Source organism: Ambystoma mexicanum, chromosome 7q (assembly GCF_040938575.1).
Source record: "Ambystoma mexicanum isolate Mex_15411 chromosome 7q, UKY_AmexF1_1, whole genome shotgun sequence".
Taxonomy (NCBI): domain Eukaryota; kingdom Metazoa; phylum Chordata; class Amphibia; order Caudata; family Ambystomatidae; genus Ambystoma; species Ambystoma mexicanum.
Genome location: NC_090941.1, coordinates 862,713,090 through 862,736,185, shown reverse-complemented (window position 1 = coordinate 862,736,185; position 23,096 = coordinate 862,713,090). Strand labels below are relative to the sequence as shown.

The 23,096-nt window shown below is 44.5% G+C and overlaps 1 protein-coding gene across 6 annotated transcripts in view; it reads left to right on the top strand.

The window, feature by feature from the left end:
* FAT3 (FAT atypical cadherin 3) overlaps positions 1 to 23,096 on the top strand; it is a 1,069,235-nt gene that overhangs the window by 66,709 nt on the left and 979,430 nt on the right. For all 6 annotated transcript variants that reach the window (XM_069639361.1, XM_069639365.1, XM_069639363.1 and 3 more), the window contains exon 2: positions 19,019 to 22,324. In XM_069639361.1, coding sequence (XP_069495462.1) covers positions 19,036 to 22,324 — 3,289 coding nt within the window. In that variant the 5' untranslated portion in view covers positions 19,019 to 19,035. The remainder of the gene's footprint in view (positions 1 to 19,018; positions 22,325 to 23,096) is intronic.

Genomic DNA, 23,096 nt, shown 5'->3' with positions numbered 1-23,096 from the left:
GGGTAGGTGTGCTGATGAGGAGAATCTCTGTGTTACTGGCATTAAGGTAGAGATCATTGGCAGCACACCACTCCTGGATGGCGGACTGACAGTCAAAAATGAGAGAAGGAGAAGAGGTGGCAGAGGGGAGCCTGAAAACTAGTTGAGTGTCATCCACATAGCACTGAAAGTTGGTGCAGAGAGTGGCAATGAAGTGGGCAAGAAGTGCCAGGTATTGGTTGAACAGTCAGGGAGAGAGGTTAGACTCCTGGGAATAGACAACAGGTAGAGATAGAGATAGAGGAGAGGAAGGACCCAAGTTGGACCTGGGAGGGTCGATCAGAGAGGAAGGAGGTCAGCCAAACCCAGGTTGTTACGGAGAAGGTTGAGCAGAATGGCATGGTTGACCGTGTCAACGGCAGAAGAGAGATCAAGTAGAATGAGGACATGGGGTGTTGGACCCGAGGTTAGAGAGCAGGTCTTCACGGATGTTCAGGAGAGCAGTTTCCATGCTTCTGGCAGCTCTGAAGCCAGACTGATGTTCATGGAGACAGCCAACAGATTCAGAGTGAAGATTAAGCTGGGAGATGGCCATCATTTCCCAGAGTTTTTCCAGAAAAGGAGTGATGGAGATTGGACGATAGTTAGCAGGGCAGGAAGGATCGGGAGAGGGTTTCTTAAGAAGAGGGTGCATAAGGGAGGCTTCAGGGCGGAGGGGAAGATGCCAGAGGAGAAGGAGTGATTGAAGAAGTCAGCCAGAGCAGGAGCCAGGGTGTCAATGTGGTCCTGGATGGGTTTGGAGGAACAGGGGTGAACCTGTTTTGACAAGACTTTCATAGATCAGACTTGTCTAGAAACCTTGTTTGAGGAGAACAGAGGAAAGGCAGAGAAGGAGGGAGGAAATTTGGCCGGAGCAGTGCCAGAGGAAGAGCAGGGCGTGTAGGGAGGAGGGGGAGAGGAAGAGAGAGGGGACAGGATGTCCTGAGATTTAGAGATGAAATGAGAAGACAGGATTGTGCAGAGGGCCTGGGAGGGGACAGGAGAGGTAGAGACTGCAGACGGATTGACCAGCTCCTTGCAGATTTTAAAGTATTTGGCGGAGTTGTTAGAAGCCGTGGAGACACGGGCTTGGATGTGGGCCCTCTTCTTGGTGCAGACGGAGAGCCGGTATTGCCTTTGGAGCAGGCGTCAGGCCAGTTTGTCAGATGATGTATCGGAAGGATGCCATTTCCTCTCAGCCACCCTGCTCTTGCATTTAAGGGTGACGAGGTCTGAGTCGTACTAGGAGTTGCACTTGGCTTTTGGCTTCAAGCAGATCCTCATGACAGGGGCAAGATCATTAAGAGTATCAGATATAGCAGAGTGGAGCATGGAAAGGGCTGTGTCAGGGTGTGAGTCAGCCAAGAGGAGACAGAGGAGAGAAGGAGGTGTTGAAAGCTTCAACTGACACACGCTTCATGGGTTGGATAACCGAGAAGGTATGTGGCAGGGCTGGAGTTGGATTGGCCGGAGGGGGGAAAGAGGGTGAGATGGGAGGAAAGGAGAAAGAAGTGATCACTCCAGGAGAGAGGTGTGGTGAGAGGGATAGAAAGGGGAAGGTCTGAAGAGATAAGAACATCCAGAGTGTGCCCTGCATAGTGAGTCGGGCCAGAAGGGATGTCCAGGGGAGGTGCAAGGCCCTTTGAAAAGGGATGACAATAACAGCTTTTATTAGGGAATAAGCAGTCCTGGCATTTATAGGGCAGGGAATACAGCATTCTTTTTTTCTTGTCAAGGTGGCCTGCGCAGAAAAAGCCCTTTCACTGATGACAGCTGTTCGGCAAGGTGAATATAGATTGACACTGCAAAACACAGCTGTAATCTCTTTGTTCTTTGTAACGGTTTGTTTGTCCTAGTTGTGGTTGAAAAGTCAAGTGCTAGACCATTGCAGTAACAGCAACACTGCAAAGTTGAAAAAAGGGCATTTGCAATATGCAAAATTATTACCTTTGTCAAAAGGAAAGTCCAAATGTCAAGCAATGAAGCCCTTTAATTGTGTTTTAAGATTGATTGCCTGCCCCAAATGCATTGGAGGGAATCAAAGGGGAAATGGCAAGTGCTGGGGAATTGAAATGCAAGGGTTGGTCAGCTTTGGACAGATTCCCATTTCATCAATGTTGTACCCAATCTGCCACTAGAGAAGTGACAATTCCATATGCAAATCAATCTCGGTACTACCCTCAATATTTTTAGGTGAGCAAATGGAGTAAGGTTCACTTACCGAGCGGAAGGGTCAGGGTGCAGGGCCATCAGCATGCCATCCAACCTCTCCTTGATAGGCAGCTAGACTTAGGTCATAGCAGCCGAGGCACAGTGTGTGGTGAGGAGAAGAAACACATTTTGGCTGATTTATGGGGGAAGAGTGAGGAGTGGGGATGACCCGCAGTGTATGTACCGCAGTGTATGCACTCTCATATCGATGAAGTGTCATTGCTTTAACCTTCAATGTGTTTCTGTAGTGGAGAGTGTGAGTCAGTGGCACAATGACCATTGGGCAGATTGGGCTTTAGCCCCCTGAAATAGTGCTTTATGTTGTCCTGACCTTGCTGACCTACAGGGCCGTGGTAGGACAGGAAACAGACAATAAATGGTAGGTTACAAAGGCCCAAAACAAAAGAGGTGATGGTTGGAAGGCTTAGAATTAATCTTAACCTCTGACATCACTCTGGGCAACCCTCCAGACCATAGTCCTTCACCTGCCAAAGGTGCAGTCCAGCCCCAACTGCTACGTCACATCCTTTCTGCATGAGACCACAAGCATCTCCAGACATGTTCCAGCCTCATTGGGCATCATCAGTGAGGAGTAGCTTGGGTCTCTAGGCCCGAAGACACAGACCCATGTCTGGGCAAACCCATCCCACTCAGGGCCACTAAAGCGAAATAAAAGAGGTGTTTGCTGGAGGGCTCATAATTAATCTTAACCTCTGGCATCGCTCTGGGCAACCTTCCAGGCCATAGTTCTTTGACCTGCCAAGCCATTGCAGAAGGGGAAAAGACCATATGCAAACCAGGCTTGGTCCCACCCCAAAAGCCTGGCAATTAGTCATGTGAAGCATTTAATTATTGGCAACTGCATTCATATGCATACATCTTTAGGCAATGGAAATCATGGTTATGTGTTAGCATGTGCATGTCAGGGGAGTGGTTAGAAGGGTGGGGAGGCTGGAGACAGCTCATCGTACAACAGTCCTTAAGTGTGTGGTTTCAGATGTGGAGTTAGCTGCTTGTCACATTGAAGCTGAACCAGAATTGTCTCATTAGAATGTGCAAAGAAGTCAGATGCACTCACACAAGTACATTTGCAGCTCCCTCACAGTCTCTGAAGTTAGCTCCTTGCCCAACATTTGAAGGGCTAGCGCCCCTCTCCTCAGAAATGTTAGTCTATTGGCAGTGTGAGTGATGGAAGAGCAGGCATGAACCAATAAGAGGATCTGTGGAAAATGAAAACGGATCCGGGCCTGGTTTGGGTGCTCCTCATGTGGACCCACACTATCTCCCAGCCAACTTTAGGATTGGAAGCCTCTGCTAGAAGCAGATGGGGGGATAAAACATAGGCAGACATGGAAAGTGAAGGAAAGCAGAGGCGGAGGATGGGGCAGCGGGATGGAATGATGCTCACAGTTTAACCCCGGCTGCAGTGACAGGTCCCACCAGTGGAGTGTGGATCGGGACACAGCATGGCCCCTTAGATGAAGAGCGTGGAGGAATGTGAAAAAGTCAAATAAAGTCTGGGATGAGACCTGTGTGCCCTGATCCAGCAAGGCTCCCTATTGACATCTTGACAGCAGTGGCAGGTCCCGCCACTGGAAGGCGGCTCAGAGCTGCCCTCTCTGTCACTCCGCCGTTGATGAGGACTGTGGATGAGGATGTGCCCAGCAGGGGCAGATGTAAAAAGGTAAATGAAAGTCCGGGATGGGGCTGGAGCCATGTAACAGAAGACCACTTGCTTGATCAATCCATGCTGTACTGTCAGGGCTTTCCAGTGGGATGTGCCTCATGCGTGTCTGCTCTGCTGCTGTGCCAGGGCTCCTATGATGAGAAGTGTGGAGGAGTCTGACTGCTGCAGGATAGGTGGCAAACGTAAATGCCACTGCAAGTGTTGTAGATCTGGGCCACTGCTTCTTCTCATGGGTAGTGGAACAACACCACCAAGAGGAATGATTATAATGACGTGGTTTAGTGTGCATAAAAGATTCCCAAGCCGCATTTAATTTATTTTATGCTAGCAGAAGTACCCGTTCACTCATCAAATGTTGAAAATTAAGGTCGCTGTTCTGCCTCCCCCTGGCGTGGTGCAGTTCCTTGTGGTGCATTGCAGTGTAAATATCTCAGAAATCGTGCATGTTTGGGCCTTGAAAAGTGTTTTCTTTGTTCTTCGTGTCAGGACCGGTTGAGAAACATTTTTTGTGTCCTTCCCTGTGAACATGGTTTACGGCTTTCTCGGAAAGCACCATCTCGCAAAAATGCTCTGCAAAAGTTATTTCACCTGCTGCAGCATCAATTTGTAAACTTCTGGAATGCGTCCTGCCTTCACCTTCCCCTCTCAGGTCCATTTGCCTCCCATACATTTTCTGTTGCCCTTCCCCCCGGTAAACATGGTTTACGGCTTCATCGGCAGGCCACAAACCCTTTTTAACGTTTGCTGAAATCTAATGAAAGGTGTGGGTGTGCAAATGTCATGTAGCCAGGAATGTCCGAAGGGCCCCAACAGGTAACTATGCAACATTTAGTGCAGATTGGCTAAACAGTGCGGAATTGTATAAGGAACAACGCTTCATCAAGCCACAACCCCACAAACCCTGCCACAAACTCACAGACAAATTGGGACTTTACATATACAGATAAGACATATGCAATGTTTTCAAAGCTTGGGATCTGTTGAAATGCGTCCCGCAATTAGCTGACATTATTTTCCGGACGGTGTGTGTTAGTTTTGTTTTAGAAACAATAATGTTACATGCAGTCTCACACAGAGCTTTATGCGCTGCCTGGGCAAAGAGGGGACGGAAATGTGGCAGTTCGCCCGACCCCGCCTGGCCCCCGCGCGAGGAGAAGTGCTGTTAACGAGGACAGCTGGGCTGCATGCCCTTTATTAAGAAGTTCGCACAGCAGCACGCGCAGCGCGCACCCTACAGCATCCGGCCCAAGTAAAAGAGAAAGCCTGCTGCCCCCTCATGGCGCAGATCGTTATGTGTGGTTCCCTGGCAGCCACGCGCCTTCCTTCTCAATAGGGAAGCAGGTACAGCAGCAGCAGAGGCTATTGTGAAACGGAAACAATGGATGCAGCTCCGACCAGGGCTTTCAAGAAGCGTGCGTAGCCATTGAGCTCCAAGGCACATTGTATTAGACACATACACACAAGCTAGATGTGCTTGGTACAAGGCACGTCATCCGCACCCGGAGGTGCAAATGAACACGGCTGTTGTGTGTTGAATTTTTCTATCGTCGTAATTTGGCTCCAATGGTACTGTGCACAATGTGCTGTGAAATGGTGCTGGGTGGCAGGTTGCACTCGTCACATGTTTCTCTGCCCTTGTGTACTGAGAAGTCCCTTACACGTGTATACCAATATATGCATGTATGAAAATAAATGCACATGACAAGTTGGCACACTTTATCAACACCGCGTGCAATCTCCCCCTGTGTAGCAGAACTGGACGCCTCTGTACAATATTCACTTCAAAGTGCAGTTTATGAAGTGGGTTCATCTTTATGAGCTATTCAGGGGCGGAGCCAGGCCTCAAAACTATAGGAGGGCCTGGCATCGTTTTGAAAGCTGGTAATGAGTGTGACCATTAACCCACTGTACTTTCGACTCCCTATCCTTACTCTGAGACCAGCAGGCACTTTGGATGCATCTCTCACCCCAATTCAGAGGCTATTAAGGGGTGCTCATCATTGGAGACGTGGGTCATGTCACAGCTCAGCCCGGCAAGTATGCCTTGGGGTTCGTCATAGTTAGATGGATATCGCCTGGGTAGGCTTTGTCCTCTCTCTGCACTTTTGCTGCTGCCAGGTCGATGATTGGTTAAGCATAAATACTCTGCTCTCCCAGGGGAGAAATGTCACGTTCTCTTGCTGTAGCACCCATTTCCCACTCAGCCTTGGGCTGAGCATCACAGCAGAATGCTGCCTTCTGCCTGCAACCTCCTCCTCCCTAACCAGGGTCTGGCAGCAGCCCTAGTGCTATTTAACTATGTTTGGAATACCTATCGTTGTGGCAATCACTTCCTATTTAGAGTAAAACAAATCATAATAAGTGCACTACGCTGGGTGATGGCACGTGCGTTCGGTTAAAATTATAGATCGAAATCCCAAAGTTCAAATATTGCATATCTAAACTGACATTTTGAAAATACACCTTTTTGGGTATTTTATGTTGTTATGCTCTTAAATGTTAGGGAAGTGTGGTGAATTTAATTTTGTTATGTTATGTTGATTCAAGCCGCACACCGCTACCACCCAAGGGCAGACTCTAGGCGCTCACGTGGCTCTGCAAGAAAAGAGGGCGGGATGTGCTAGAGAGGATAGGATGATAGGATCGGTTCAGAACCAGGAGGGACTGGCGTCTGTGAGCGTTGTCTTGCATGTGGGAGTTGGCTCGGGAGGCCCCGTGTTGTAACTGTGTGGGTAGGAGTCAGTGCCTCGGATGTGTGCTGCTGTGAGTGTCGTGTGATGTTAGGGTGGGGTTTGTGGTCGTGCTTCCTGGTTAGTTGTATCCATAAGGGGTCCAGAGTCGCGGATGGCTGTTAGGCGTTTGAATAGATGTTGGTGTGCTTGTGTGTAGTCGATGGATTTATGGACTATGTGCAGGGGTGTTCCCTCTCGTGTTGTTTCCAGAGTCCCAGAGTTGTTAGGGTGTGAACATTAGATGAATTCTCTGTGTGTTTATGTGCAGTGTGGCTAGCCCCTTGTCACGTGTAGTGGCGTTGGTTATGATGGAGGAGGAGGAAGGGGGGAAATGGGTTAGTAAGTCGGTTGGTTTGACGATGCCTCTGGCGTGAGTTTGCTCATTGGGATTTCCCTCCTTCCCCTCCAGTGTCGATGCCCTTTCTATTCACACTACTTCATGCCCCCTCCCGGTCATGTAGCTGCATATTATTGTTATAAAGTTACAATGGCTACTTTCACTAACCCCTGATCATCCTGCTTACCCTTCTGCCTCCTTTTCGTGAAACATTGGGTCCTGCTCTTTTTTTTAATAAAAAATCTTCCTTGTATTAATATTAAAACGGGCAGACGCTGCTCTTGCTATTTTCTCCAAGCAATCACTGGGCGCTTTCCTTTTTTACAGATTGAGTGTTTCACTTTTGATTTTCAAGCTTTTGCTTTCTGACACTGTTGGCTTTCAAACTTGAATCCATTAAAGTTGTTTCCAATATAGTAGCATATAGCTTCCTTCCCCTTATCGCTTTTCAGTCCATGTTTATACAATGAATGTTATGTTGAGTTATTTGCAGAGCGCATGTTCGCCATGTGCATGCATCTTGCCACTAATTAATTCATTTGCTGCATGTTTGCTACATACATGCATCCTGTCTCAAATGAGTCAATTTGCTGCATTTTCACCATGTACACGCATCTTGCCTCTCTAGGACTAATTAGCTGCATTTGTTCCATGTATATGGCATCTTGCCACTGATGAATTAATTTTCTGCATGTTCGCCACGCTCATGCATCTTGCTGGCAATTAATGCAGTTGTTGCATGTTTATCATGTATATGTATCTTGACTCCAAAGGTCTAATATGCTGAATTTTGTCCATGGATATGACGTCTTGCCGCTAATGAATTCTCTTGCTATATGTTCACCATGTACATACCCTTGCCACTAATGAATTAATTTGCTGCATGTTCACCATGTACATGCCCCTTGTCCACTAATGAATTAATTTGCTGCATGTTCACCATGTACATGCACCTTGACTAATGAATTAATTTACTGCATGATCACCATGACGTACATGCATCTTTGCCCCATATGAATTAATTTTGCTACGTGTTCTCCATGTGCATGTGTTTTGCCTCTAATTAATTGATTTGCTACATGTTGACTATGTGCATGCATCTTGCCACTAATGAACTCATTTGCTGCATGTTCACCATGTGAATGCATCTTGCCACTAATGAATTAGTTTGCTGCATGTTCACCATGTGCATGCATCTTGCCACTAATGAATTCATTTGCTGCATGTTCACCATGTGCATGCATTGGATCTTGCCACTAATGAATTATTTTGCTGCATGTTTACCATGTGCATGCATCTTGCCACTAATTAATTAAGTTGCTGCGTGTTCACCATGTACATGCCCCTTGCCACTAATGAAATCATTTGCTGCTTGTTCACTAGGTGCATGCATCTTGCCACTAAAGAATTAATTTGCTACATGTTCTCCATGTGCATGCATCTTGCCACTAATGAATTCATTTGCTGCATTTTCGCCCTGTACATGCACCTTGCTACTAATGAATTCATTTACTGCATCATCACCATGACGTGCATGCATTTTTGCCTCATATGACTTAATTTGCTGCATGTTCGCCATGTACATGCTTCTTGGCATTAATCAAGGGATTTGCTGCTATTTGTCATGTACATAGCACCTTGTCACTAATGATTTAATTTGCTGCATGTTTGCCATGCACACTCATTTTGCCACTAAAGAATGTGTTGCATGTTAAGCACGTAGCATCTTGCAGCGAATGAACTAATAAGCTGCATGTTTGCCATGCACACGCATTTTGCCACTAAATAATGTGTTGCTTAGTAGCATCTTGCAGCGAATGAACTAATAAGCTGCATGTTCGCCATATACTTGCATTTTACTGCTAAATAATTCCTTTGCTGCTTGTTCGCCATGATGTGCATTCATCTTGTCGTTAATTTATTCGTTTACTGCATATTTGTTCATAACACATGAAAAGTAGGCAGGAAGCACCCTTGGAGCCATACTTTGCAGGAAGGTGGCACGCGCCTCTCCTTGCTCCCCCCCCACACCGCTGCTTAGATGTCTCCCTGGAATTCCCTTTGCTCATCTCTCACGGCAGGGACTCGCCGCCTGGCCTCTGTGCCCGGGAGCACAGAGCGATGCTGACCCTGCGGCCCGCAGGCCGGCCTCCCTGGCAGACAGCAGCAGCAGCAGCAGCCCCCCTGAATCCTGCTAGCAAGTTGCAAGCATTTGCCGGTGACCTGATACTTGTCGTTCTCGGGCGTTGCACTGAAAGGCGCCCAGCACCTGGGAAAGGCATAACGAGCGCCATTCACAGCGCTCTGCTGGGTGGCTGCGCCTCGCTCGCTCGGGGCCGTCTTGAATTACACTCGGCTCTCGCTGAGTGGCCTTTCTTCTGGTGATTACTTTCAGGCAACTGGAGGATTTGTAATGAAGAGCGACAGAATACACTGTCATGTTGTGAGGGCCTTGTGTAATCGAAAGGTTGCTTTCCCTCTTGTGGCGTTTCTTTAATCAGATATTAATGAATTTGTTTTTTATAGCGTTTCCCTCGTGCTTTTTTTTTCTTCTGCATCAAGTGTCAATCCAGATTTATTTCTAGGCCATTAGTAAGTCTTTCTTTGTGAGAGCCCGAGCTGCGAAGGCGTTTCAGCCCTGCCCCCAGTGGGTAAGATAGCTCACTGATCTAGGGCCTGGTGAATAAGGCGTTTTTCGATGGGATTGCACCATTGTAAAGCAATTTTGTAAATCAGGCCCATCGTCGTTTGCCCAGACCTCATCACCTAAGGGCCAATCACGTGATGCACTTCCCAGAAGCCGGGAAAGAAGGTACTTGGACATTCCTTTATACTTTGATTCTGTCGAACATAGACATGGGCTGCAGCTTTAGCAGGCAGGAGTTATCTTACAGGTGATGCATAACCTACGTCACAGCTCCAGTTTATTTCTATGCTAAGCTGGCGTACTAGCTACTCCCCAAGTAAGGAATACTCTCTTACTCCTCACAGGAGGTCTCTCCGATCTAAAACTCCCTAAGCATCCCTCTCTATACGTCACTTTATTTACAGTTAACGACACATCTCTGTTTTACTTTGACTTGTCAGTTAGATACTTCAGCTTAATTTCCCTCCCTCGCCTTTGGGGCTGGAAGGAGTTCCACACCCTCCTTCCTCCGCCCCTCAGCATCCTGTGGCCACCCTGGGTCTTGTATCCCTGGGCACTGTGTCTTAGCTAGTGGCTGTGCTTCACTCTTTTGGTTCTCACCAGAGCTTTCTTATTTGATGTACCCTGTTACTCCACTGCAATGGTCCTAAGATAAGGGAAAATGAACGGCAAAACGCTTTGTTAACAAGCAGTATATGGAACCACTACATAACAACAGCACCATTTTCTAGACCTGTTTTATGGGGTTGGAAGGGCGGGGAAAGAAATTGCCCCGGCACCTGAAAAGGGGAGCCAACTCTGTGTGTCACTTTTTAATGGGCCTCACAGCTCTCCCCTGGAAGAACACACCTCTGGTCCCACCCTCCAACCCCAATCAAGCCCATTCTCGAATCTCCCCACTCCTTTCTGAGGTTCATAAAATCAGTTCCAATGAGCTGTGAGATCATCGCATGTATTTTATAATCAAAAACAAAAACAGTATCCTCTGTTGATGGACACTCCAGCCCCCTGCACACCTATAGTACTATCTATGAAGACAGTCAATACTTTGATACAATAATGTATCAGGTTTGTTAATAGACTGTTTCCTTTACCTTATTCTTCAAGAACATCTTTTTAATTTTTTTATTATTATTCAGTAATCACAATAATGTTCAATTTCAAAAATAAAACAATTCAAACATAAAAGTTGCTCAACAGGTTTCGAGAGAATCCCTTCTTCAGGAGCCGATTAATCTTTCTTCCAAGAATTTCCAGTCATATATAAAGAATACATTGGGATATATTCATAAATTATTCCATTCTTAAGGTGTACAATTTCTGTATACATTTGTCTGTTCTTTATATAGAATACAAGATTTCTTTACCCGGGTAACCTATGCCATGTGCCTGCTTCCAATGGATTTTCATGCATCACAGTCTGTGAATCTTCATTGTTCCCTTTCTGTAATAGAAGTGATAACTAGTGATGAGGGGTGCCCTTCTTACGTACACAGTGATTAATTATGTCTTAGTTTAGAGTATGTGAAAACGCTTACCTAATCAGGTATATTTCCATGGGTAGTTATCACAGTGAATTATACGTTGAATTTCTTAATTCCCATATCAGGCATCATCCTGTGGAAGTAGGTGTAAAATAAATGTTTTTAAAAATCTAAGAACATTGTGGATGATGCTTAAAATAAAAGATTGTTATATGGCAGACTCACATTGGTGTGTGTATTTAGTCATGGTTCAACTCCTTGCTGGTGCGGTTGTTGATTAACTCCTACGACGTGGTTTAGGTGGGCACACAGTTCGCTGTGATCGTTTTCTGTGGAGATCTATTGGAAGAATCCAAATGGTTGTGGTCAAAAGGATGCAAGTCTATTAAACCATTTATTTCCTACGTGGGTGGGCTCAGAATCGGAGCCATTTAACAAGTTAGTCAATAACTTACTAAGTAAGATCTTAGACCGCATCTCTTGCTTTCCTTCCGGTGTTGTGTTCGCAGTCCAAAATGGCCGTTATTTATATCGCGTCTTCTGATTATGTCATCATGTTTGTGTTATATGGGATGTCATGCGTCCTAGCGCTCTATCACGGTCCTCTTATTCGGGATTCCTGTTTATATTTACATTTTGAGGTTCATTACTTATGCAACCTCATGTCCATACATTGTGCTGTTGTGTTAGCTACACACTAAAAGTGTTTAGATTGGCTGTTCTCTACGGGACTGATGAATGTATAACCTTAAATGGATTATGAGCTTGCTGCCAAAGTAAAGATTTGTTTAATGTAAATCATATGTATAATCAGTATAATTCAGAAAGTCAGAATTCTCAGTATTAGGTGTAGTGCTTAGGGAGCGAGGCAAAATGGCATGTGCCTGTTGAGGTTCCAAATTCTTTGTAATTCCATATTTACAATCTAGAATGTCATAGATTTTGGATTTTATTTGGTGTCTCACTGAACATAAGTAATAGGATTATTTGTGTTTTCCTAACCTCCTCTTCAGAACATATAAAGAACGTTTTGACTGATTACAAAATTCAAACTATGCGATTTAAATTTCACAATGGTTATGGTGATATTATTTATATATTCCAATTTTCAAAATACATATGTTGTCATGTTGTTCCATTTCAGAGAGATCATCAAATGGGGAAATCACATCTATTCAGTTATTTGTTACAGGTACATTATGTTCTTTCACAATGGAATGGTGATGATACCTATGTATTCCGATACCCAAAATACATTAGTTGTCCTGTTTTCCCACTTCAAACAGATCATCAAATATGAAAGTCACTTCTATTCAGTTAATTATCAGAGGTACACCATTTCCTTCCAAATTGAGACAATCCAATATCCAGTATTTCATTGGCATTCTAAATATTCAGTGCATAGAGGATCTGTTAATGTCGACAAATTACTCAGGTCAATATTTTCAGCTCCCCCTTATACCATGATGTAAAATCTCATAAAAATGGTGCTAATGTGAATTGCTCATTCATTCCCTTTGGATCTAATGTGTCAAATTTATGGATCCAGAACATTTCTCTTTTTACTCCCTCGGGGTGGTGATTTGATTGTTTCCAAGATTACAAATCTCAGTGGTGATACGGTATGTCTCATTGTTGTAAAATGTCTGGCTACTGACGATTCTTAGTGCGAATATTAGATTTGTGTTCAGTTATTCGTTCCTTTGTTTTGTGTGAGCTTTGGCCTATGTACAGTGTACCACATGGACAAGTGAGACCACAGATCACATTTTGTCAATCACAAGATGCTTAATCTCTTAGCATTATCTTTTTGCCCGTATTTGGATGCTTGTTATGATCTCCTTTCTGGATGTTATTACAGTATCCACAATGTAGACACTGGGAAATTGCCCTGTTTTGGTCTTGATAAGAATGGTTGATTTGACTCTTTATTCTTTCTGATTTCACCAAGCTGTTTTTCAAATGTCTTCCTCTGGTGTAGGCCACCATTGGTGGGTTTGGAAAGAGTTTGTTAAGTTGTGGGTCTAAGTTAGTTATTTTACAATTCTTCTTTATTAATCGATTTATTTGATTGCTCTGTCTTGAGAATTTCATAATGTGAATTAATTCAGGTGCCTTGGTCTGTATTTTAGGTGCTAGGAAGGTGCATCTATTTTTAGACATGCATCTCACATTTGCTAGTAGTTTCTTGGACCACAGTGTATGTTTTAGTACATGTTTCCGTACGAGTACATGCATTAACAAGTTCACATAAACTGGGGCCGTGGCAGAGCCCATTGAGGTGCCTGAAATTTGTAAGTAATGATCTTTCCCAATTCTGGTATTATATAAGATTATCGTTGTCAGCTATATCGTAAATATTTTATCAGCTTGGAAATAATCTCTGAGTAATGCCCATTCTAGTGCTTCAAGTCCCTCCCCAGGTGGGATGGACGTGTATAGGCTTTGCACATCTTCTGTAAATAGAATCAAGTCTTCTGGAAGGTCACTCAGATTCTTTAGTGTATTAAGAAAATGTACGGTTTCTCTAAAATATGTAGATGTTTTATGGACAATGGGTTGGAGTAATTTGTCAATATACTTTGCCAGTCTGTCAAAGATATTGTCTGTTGCTGCGACAATCGGTCGTAAAGGAGGATTTGACAAATTGTTATGAACTTTAGGTAAGCCATTAAAGACTGCCATGATCAGAACTCTGTTGGTGAGGTATTCTCAGGTTTCATCAGATATCTATCTATTCAGCTAAACGTATACCAAGAGGATTCAAGGTTTATTTAAAACTTACACTTTGTAAAGGAAATTCATATTTTGGGAACACATAATAAATAAATGTTCTTTAGATCTCATTTTATTGACCATAGAAGTATTGGCCAAATCCCTGACAAAGATTGACACAGAAATTGCAGAGCTAAAGGAACAACTGTGCAGTATACTATCCCAAGAAGAACTTGCAAAGATACTAAAAGACATCAATAGGAAACTAGGCTCTTACAAACAAGACATAGAGCAAAGAAAGAAAATGTGTAACGATTTCTCAGAGAGAGGAGTGGGCTAATAGCGGTAATAGCTATGCATGAGGCTTTGCACATATGAGGCCTGATTTACAAAACCTTTTTCAATGGGTTTGCACCATTGCAAAATAATTTTGTAAATCAGGCCCAATGTTTTTTTTCCTATGATAAGCCAAAATATCTTCCACAGGAATAGACAGGTGTGCCAAAAAATCCTATTCTGTTTTGCAAAATAAGACGAGACACTGCATACAGTGTGTGTTAACTCAGCGAGTCTCATCCCTCAAAAGATAAAAGATGAATGCACAAATGGCCTCATTATACGTTTGGTGGTATTCTGTTGGTAAATCTGCCAAAATACCGCCGCATAAGAAGTGACGTTAAGGCAGGGTTAGTCCCCATTTATGGGGTCCAAGGAGATTATGGCAGGGTTTCAGCGTTAAGGTGGCGTAATTACCTACATCATTTTGCTGGAGGTTTTTCCTCCACCTTACCACCAAAGTTGTAGTATGGCGGTGCAGTGATGTGGTGGTAATACAGTGGTAACTGAATTACCACAATTCTTTCCTGTACTGTGTAGTTTAATGAGGCCCTAAGTCTTTACGTGTAGAAGACGTGCAAATGTGAGAAATGCCTCTGTGGGCCAATGCTATTTGATACATTTTCCTAACTAAATTTATGAATTTGTGAAAGTATGAAATTATTGCATGCTATTTAGTGTTGCATGGCACCCCTTCTGGGAGCATGGTAGCTCCCAGGATGTTGTAATGGGTCACGTGGCAGTAACCATGTGACCAAGCTAATAAAAGATGCGAGCCGTTTCCGGCTCTTTAGTCACTCCATCCAAGGCTCCGGTGTGTTTACTGTACTGCACCAGGCTGGTGCCACACAGCGTGCTTTGGGCCCAAGGACGGGGCCCAGAACGAGGACGGTGCCCCTGCTGGGTAACACCGTCCCTGAAGGTTGTTAATGCCATGTGATCATGGCTGCTGGTGCGACCCGGCATGGGTGCCCCCAGAGCTGGGGCCACTGTGTGCTGTGTGCCCCCAGCCACGTGGGTCGCTCTGGTGATCCGGAGTGGGTGGGGTGACCCCCACCTATGCATTGTATATTTTTGTACCTTTTCCAAATGTTGCTGGGGTGGGATCCTATTTGCTTCTTAAGTTTATTTTCTCTGTAAATACACGTGTGTACAAATGGAGATAGATTTTAGTCAAAGGTCAAATTTAAAATGACATTCAATTTTAGACAGTTCTTTTAATGAACGTGGCGGGATTAGCAGAAGCCGGATGCATGTAAAACTATTTTATTGGGCAGCGCTGTGGAAAAAGTATACAGTCTGAACAGACGGCTTCCCTTCGTTTGTCCAAAATCTAAAGTAGACACATTGGCAGGTAATGGTGATCCCTGATGTCCTCAAAATGGTTGAATTACAAAGCTAACGACAAAGAAGTCTGCAGTATAGTTCCAGGCAGAGAGAGTCAACTGACAGTGCTTACACAATTTGCAGAATAGGAGCCCCCAGTAAACAGGGCACAGTGTAAGAAAGATTCAAGTGCATAATTATGTCCGACCGGAAACTGTATAAATCAAGTGCTTTAGAGGTCTGTATGCAACCTGCAGGCACAGGCTCGAATCCCGGCATGGCTGTCACCATCATCCGCCCGAGGCTGGTGAATTAAGTACTGTGAAAGTGGGTTATGAGAACACCTATTATAACCGCACCTGGAAGCAGAAGGGAACCATGAATCGATAAACAAAGGAGTGATGTCATTAATAATGGGTCCATGTGTAAATGGTGACACACAAGTTCACAGCAGTCCTTTCTTCTCATCAGTGGGGACGTTCTATCGGTGGGCCACTCTGCCCGTGCTTTGCCACACCTTGCTCCCGCCCTATGCTGCATTCCCATACACCCATGCCACCTGTGGTCAGCTCTGCATTGTTCCAAGGGGAAGGGGCGGCACCCAGACCAAACTCAAAACCTGTCTTCCCCGCCTGGTGCTCTTCCTATTCCGCCATTATGTCTAGCTGCATCGCGGCTCTAGCCCCTGCCCCACACTTCTCCCTTTTGAGGCTGCACCGAGCGCCCCTCTAGGTGTTTGCTGCATTGAGCCAGCGATGGCGTGACGTGCCAATGGCGCCTCTCCCAAGGCTGTTCGCCCTGCGTTTCGCAGACACAAATGGCTTGGGCGCCCATTATATAATGACTGATGGAAAGATTGGGCACCTACTGTAGGGCGTACGTTTCTCAATAAAACAAGAAGAAAATACATCTCAGGAATGTGTTTTTTAAGGTATCACCCCAATGCACAGCAGAAAATACAGAGGACGAAAATGTTGAGTATTTTACTGTGCATTTCTACGCAATTATATGTGGGGGGTGGGTTGCGGGTAATAAATAATGTGAGGGGCGTATGTGGAAGGATTGCGGGAGCTCGCCACCTGCAAATAATTGCATTGAACTGTGCGAAAATATAAAAAAAACATTTTCATCTTCGCTATTTTCTATTGGCAGTAATCACATAGGTCCGTTGTTTAATCTACCTGGCGCAACTGAAGTTCACAAAGTGCATGGGCTGTGTGTCACCATGTTTCGGCACTGGTTTGAGTGGAGTCGTTGAGTTCTGCACGTGATGCGAGTTTGTCGCATTGGTGTTCTGCAGTCTAATCGTAACTGGTCAGGCAGTCTCAGTAGCCCTCTACTCAGAGAGACCGCTTGAGCTGATTTTTCAAAAGAGGTCGATCTGGTACTGAACGAAAGCAGAAAAGTTCAGTTAAGAAGGAGGACCTGAGCTGCCCCATGAATGAAGAGAGACTTTGCATTAGAGCGAATAACACAATGTCCTCGGATCCATGGGATTAGTGAGAAAAATTGAAGACATGAAGAAAAGTGAGTTTGGGGCCCAAGGCATTCTAGGCGTGTGAAAGGTGTCATGGAGCTGGCGAATTTCCCCACGCCTGTTGGATGCATTAGTGTGCAATATAGTGAACATAAGGCTTTGGAGTCAATGGGCCTCATTACACGTTATGCGGTAAGGGATTACCAGCACCGGTAAGGGCACCGGTGCTGTTAATACCTTACCGCCCTACTACGGGGTCCCTCAGCAGGTCCCGTCCTTAACGTGTGGTCAGACCAGATGTTAAGGACAGGACCCGCTGAGGGACTTCAGAGCGAATAACGGTAACGCTATTAGCGGTACCGTTATTTGCTCCTTCCCCATTCCCATTGAGCCCTATGGGGGCTCAAATGGGAATGGGGAATGGTTCCCGGAATGGGGACTTACCGGTCCCAGAAAGGTCAGAATAAACCGGTAAGTCCCTATTCCGGAACTCGGACTCCGACGGCAGTAGGTGGTAGCCATGGTGCTAATAGCACCATGGCTACCGCCTACCGTGTAATGAGGCCCAATGCATTCTGCACCGTTGAGCCACGACACCAGGTTTTCCCCAGAGAAATGAGCCCAATTCATAGCCCATTTGCAGCAAGCACCTCAGCAGACAGGGGGAGAGGTAAACACTCAATTGGAGTGCATGGAAATTGGCGCAAAGGTAAGTTAGCATCATCAATGCTAAGGGATCCTGACAGCTGTTGCGCAAAACATCTGGAGAGCCCCCTGTTGCACACCCTCACACCTCTACACTCAGCACTTGTTGCAGAAAACCACTGTTAACTTAAAATTGATGGCATTAATACCAACATACCCCAAATACAACAAAAAACAATGATCCAAACGATGAACCACTATGACAGTGCTGCACCTACTTATGTAGGAATGGATTAGGGGAGTTCCCCACAGCCATGCACTGTAAATATACACATCTGTTGTAATAATAGTCCAGATCCTACTTTCTGTGTTGTTTTTCTATTTTCCATCAAACACTCTGTGCCGCAGTACCTAGGAACAACACAGTCTGCGTGCCAGCCCTCCAATGAGAAATGCAACACCCGGAAGTGACGTCCAATGCATCTCTTCCACTTAAAATGTCAGCGAAGGAATGCCATGTTCCATGCACACCAAAGTATCCCGTCCACTACTCTGCATTTTAAATTGGGCTTTGCATGCGTCAATAACATAACACACTGGTGCATTTCACTGCCCTGGCACAGACGGAGTGAAATGCACCCAACCGTACACCAGGGCCATGGTTCTGAGAATTACTCGGTAGGAAATGTTTTCCAGAGTGGATGCTTGATAAGAAGGCATTAGGAGATGCGACAGAAGTCCCCTATTTCTTCCAAAGCTCTAATATTTGCATTAAGGGGGCGGTTACTTTCCTCGCATGTTCTGGGCAACCAGCAATGTGCACTCCTAGATTATGTTTATGGGTGGCATAAAGGTTACTACACAACCTGTACGGAGACTGGGCATAGATACTTTGGAAGGGAAGTCTGCGGGGTGAGTAGGACAGCGGTGAATCAGTGTGTACTGGACAGGTTATTTTATTTTATTTATATACACTACGGAACAATGCTCCTTTGATCACAAAAGTGTGTACAATAGATCAGAAATCAGATTTGACCGGAAGCAGTGATCTTCTTGCAGTGGGATGAGTTTGGGTAACATTATGACCAGGTTGTGGAGGGGAGTAAATTGAACAGTCAGCTAAAGCAATAGTGTCTGCTCCTGTACTAAGAAATATCAGTGTTGTGACGGAAGATTGGTATCGGTGATGAAAAGCGATGTGGATCGATTTTGGGGCATTCAGGATGATGCTTCATGAACTATGATGATGATTATCGGAGAATATGTTTATTGATTGGATTTGGGAAACAAGTGCTAACCCTACTGTGAATTAAATGTATATGGATTGCAAAATGGCTTTGTTGAATGTATATGTCCTGCTTATATCTACTTTTAACATGCATCTGTCATTTCTTTTCTTTTAGGGTGGAAGCATGAAGGCATGGATGTAAAGATGGGTTACTGGGGGGGCACACACCTCCCCTTCGTGTGCCTTGCCATCTTGGTTCTTGAGTTCTCAACCAACCTTTGCCATGGCTTTCCAGGAGCGCTGTCCCCAGGGTTCCACTTCACACATTCCACATACAATGCAACGGTCTACGAGAACTCTGCAGCAAGGACCTACCTGAACAGCCAAAGCAAAATGGGCATCAGCATAGCAGATTTCTCATGGGATATCAAATACAGGATAATGTCTGGAGATGAAGAAGGGTTTTTCAAGGCAGAGGAGGTTGTAATTGGAGACTTTTGTTTTCTCAGAATAAGGACTAAAGGTGGAAATTCAGCCATACTAAACCGAGAAATCCAAGACAACTATTTATTAGTAATAAAAGGGTCTGTCAGAGGAGAGGACTTAGAAGCCTGGACAAAAGTAAACGTTCAGGTTTTGGATATGAATGACCTGAGGCCTTTGTTTTCACCCACAACGTACTCAGTCACAATAGCCGAAAGTACCCCTATCAGAACTAGCATTGCTCAGGTGACTGCTACAGATGCAGACATTGGGTCCAATGGTGAATTTTATTACTTTTTTAAAAATAAAGTCGAACTCTTTTCTGTCCACCCGACGAACGGAATTGTTTCATTAAGTGGTCGCCTGAACTATGACGAGAAGAACAGGTTTGATTTAGAAGTTCTGGCTGTGGATCGTGGGATGAAACTTTATGGCAATAACGGAGTTAGCAGCACTGCTAAGCTTTACGTTCACATTGAACGCATAAACGAGCATGCGCCAACCATTTCTGTGGTCACTCACATTCCCTTTGCATTGGACACTGATCCTACGTATGCTATCGTTACCGTGGAGGACTTAGATGAGGGTTCCAATGGGGAGATTGAATCAGTTTTAATCGTAGCCGGAGATCCTCTGGAGCAATTCTACTTAGCAAAGGAAGGGAAATGGATGAATGATTATAAAATCAAGAAGAAAAAGGAAATTGACTGGGACAATTTTCCTTATGGCTATAACCTTACCCTCCAAGCAAAAGACAGAGGGTCTCCACAGAAATTCTCTGCAGTTAAAATTGTTCACATCGCCAACGCAAGAAAGGAAGCAACTGATGACCAATTTGAGAAGGATGCATATGAATCCAAAGTAAGTGAGTTTGCCCCTCCGGGCGTAGTGGTGGCTGTTGTTCATTTAAAATCAGATGCCCATGCCGTGGAATATAAAATAGCAGACAGTGAAGATTCAGAATATTTTAAAATCAATCCCAAAACTGGACTCATCACAACAGCACGGCAGCTGAATGTCATTGAAAAGGATCAATATGAGCTAAAGGTCATTGCCGAAGGAAGAGACTTGCAGACGCAGGTCACGGTAAGATTGGAAGACGCCAATGATCACATTCCTGAGTTCAGGCAGCCTTCATATGAGGGCTTTGTTAATGAAAGTGTCCCTGTTGGAACCAGCGTTCTATCAATACTGGCTTATGACAGGGATAAGGGCGAAAATGGATACATTACCTATAGCATTCCAAGCCTGAACTCCGTACCTTTCATCATTAATCAGTTTACCGGCATTCTTAGTACATCTGAGGAAATGGATTTTGAGTCTTCCCCGGAGAGTTTCAGGTTCATAGTGAGAGCCTCAGACTGGGGGTCTCCCTATCGTCATGAGAGTGAGGTTAATGTAACAATACACATCGGAAATGTTAATGACAACAAACCCTTGTTTGAAAAAGTGGCATGTCAAGGAGTCATTGCACATGACTTTCCTGTTGGAGGGCACATCACTTCTGTTTCAGCCATAGATATAGATGAACTAGAACTAGTAAAATATAAAATATTATCTGGAAATGAGCTTGGTTTATTTTTTTTAAATCCTGACTCTGGTGTCCTGCAGCTGAAAAAGTCTTTACTTGATCCTGGTTTAAGGAACAGCTTTGCTCTCAGGATAACAGCTACAGATGGAGAACACTTTGCTGACCCCATGTTTGTTAACATTTCAGTGGTACATGCAAAAGTCTCCTCAAAGAGCTTTACATGCCGCGAGACCCGAGTTGCACAGAAACTAGCTGAGAAGTTACTCAAAAAATCAAAGTCCAACGCCAAGGTACATTTTGAGGATGGGTTTCTTGACTTCTATTCAGTGAACAGGCAGGCGCCACACTTTGATAAATCCTTTCCTTCGGATGTGTCTGTCAAAGAAGACCTTCCAGTTGGTTCAACAATACTTAAAATCAAGGGCTATGATGCAGATTCTGGGTTCAATGGAAAGGTGGTCTACACAATTTCTGATGGTAATATGGATAGCTGTTTTAGCATTGATGTGGAAACTGGGCTTCTTAAAGTCCTCTTGCCATTGGATCGTGAGAAAACAGATCTGTATCTACTGAACATTACAATTTATGACTTAGGCAGTCCGCAGAGATGTTCTTGGAAAATTCTGAAAATGTATGTGGAAGATGCAAATGACAACAAGCCAGCTTTCCTACAGGACAGTTATTCGGTCAGTGTCATAGAAAGTAGTAGCATTGGTACAGAGTTAATCCAAGTAGAAGCCAGAGATAAGGATTTAGGAGTAAATGGTGAGGTCACTTATTCAATGTTGACGAATACACAAAAATTCGCAATAAATAGCACAAGTGGGGTAGTATATGTGGCTGACCAACTGGACAGGGAATCAAAAGCAAATTACACTTTGAAAATTGAGGCCAGAGACAGGTCTGAAGGAGATCTTCAGCAGTTCTCTGTAGTTATGCTCAATGTGTTTTTGGAGGATGTCAATGATTGCTCTCCAGCTTTCATCCCTTCTAGCTACACTGCTAAGGTTCTTGAAGACTTGCCAGTGGGTACCATTATAGCTTGGCTCGAAACCCAGGACCCAGACCTTGGATTGGGAGGCCAGGTGCGGTATTCACTGGTAAACGATTATAATGGAAGGTTTGAAATTGATAAGGCTAGTGGCGCGATCCGCTTGAACAAAGAACTTGATTATGAGAAGCAGCAGTTCTACAACATAACGGTGCGTGCAAAAGACAAAGGCCGCCCAGTTTCCCTCTCCTCTGTGTCCTTTGTGGAGGTGGAAGTGGTTGACGTAAATGAGAATCTGCACACTCCATATTTTTTGGACTTTGCGCTGGTTGGATCTGTGAAGGAGAATGTTCGAATTGGAACAAGTGTTTTGCATTTGATCGCACGAGATGAGGATGCTGGTAGGGATGGAGAGATTCAGTACTCCATCCGGGATGGAAGCGGCCTTGGAAGATTTAGCATTGATGAAGACACAGGTACGTTTAGACCACAATTACCTTAACTCAGTGTAAAATATGCAGCAGTAAGTGCCCAAAATAATGACAATGTTTATAAAATATGCTTTGATACATAGCAATGCAGTGTTCCTCTTTTTCTAAGCATGCTGAAATGAAGTCATTAAACAGATTTCACTGGGTGAATTTAGAACTTTACTTTCAGGCATGGTTCACAAATTTCTCACAAGTCTAAAACATTTCTCTTATCCAATTGTATCTCTTACCAGGGACATGCTATATGTTTTTTTTTAGATAATATTATCGTTGGTCTCGACAGAGGTTCACTATTACTAGGATTTGAGAATATATTAAGAGGGTAATCCCACTCAAGTCTATGAAAACACTTGCAGGTATGGGGAGTGAATAAGATTTCAAGTATAGTGACAGCCTCCAAAGGAGGGGGAGTGAAAAGAGTAGACTATGCAATGTTGAGGTTCAGTCGCCTAAAAGTAGCACATTTTTAAAATGTTGCATGTTTAATGGCCCAGTGCTTTTCAGAGGAGAAACTTCACCTGCATGGTAAATGTTGTGCTCCAAAACATCCAGAGGTACATCCCCAACCAGGGTCAGAGGAGGAGAGCCAAGAGAAGTAGTTCAAAGAACTGTGGGGAGGCGGGCGTGATTGCTGGCGAGCGCGAGTTTTCATGAGAGGCCTAGTCAATGACCAACACCATGTTTTCTGCAGTTCCTGGATAGTTAGTTGAGCATTTCTCTGGCTAGTAAATCAACACATGCGATTGCAGCACCACAT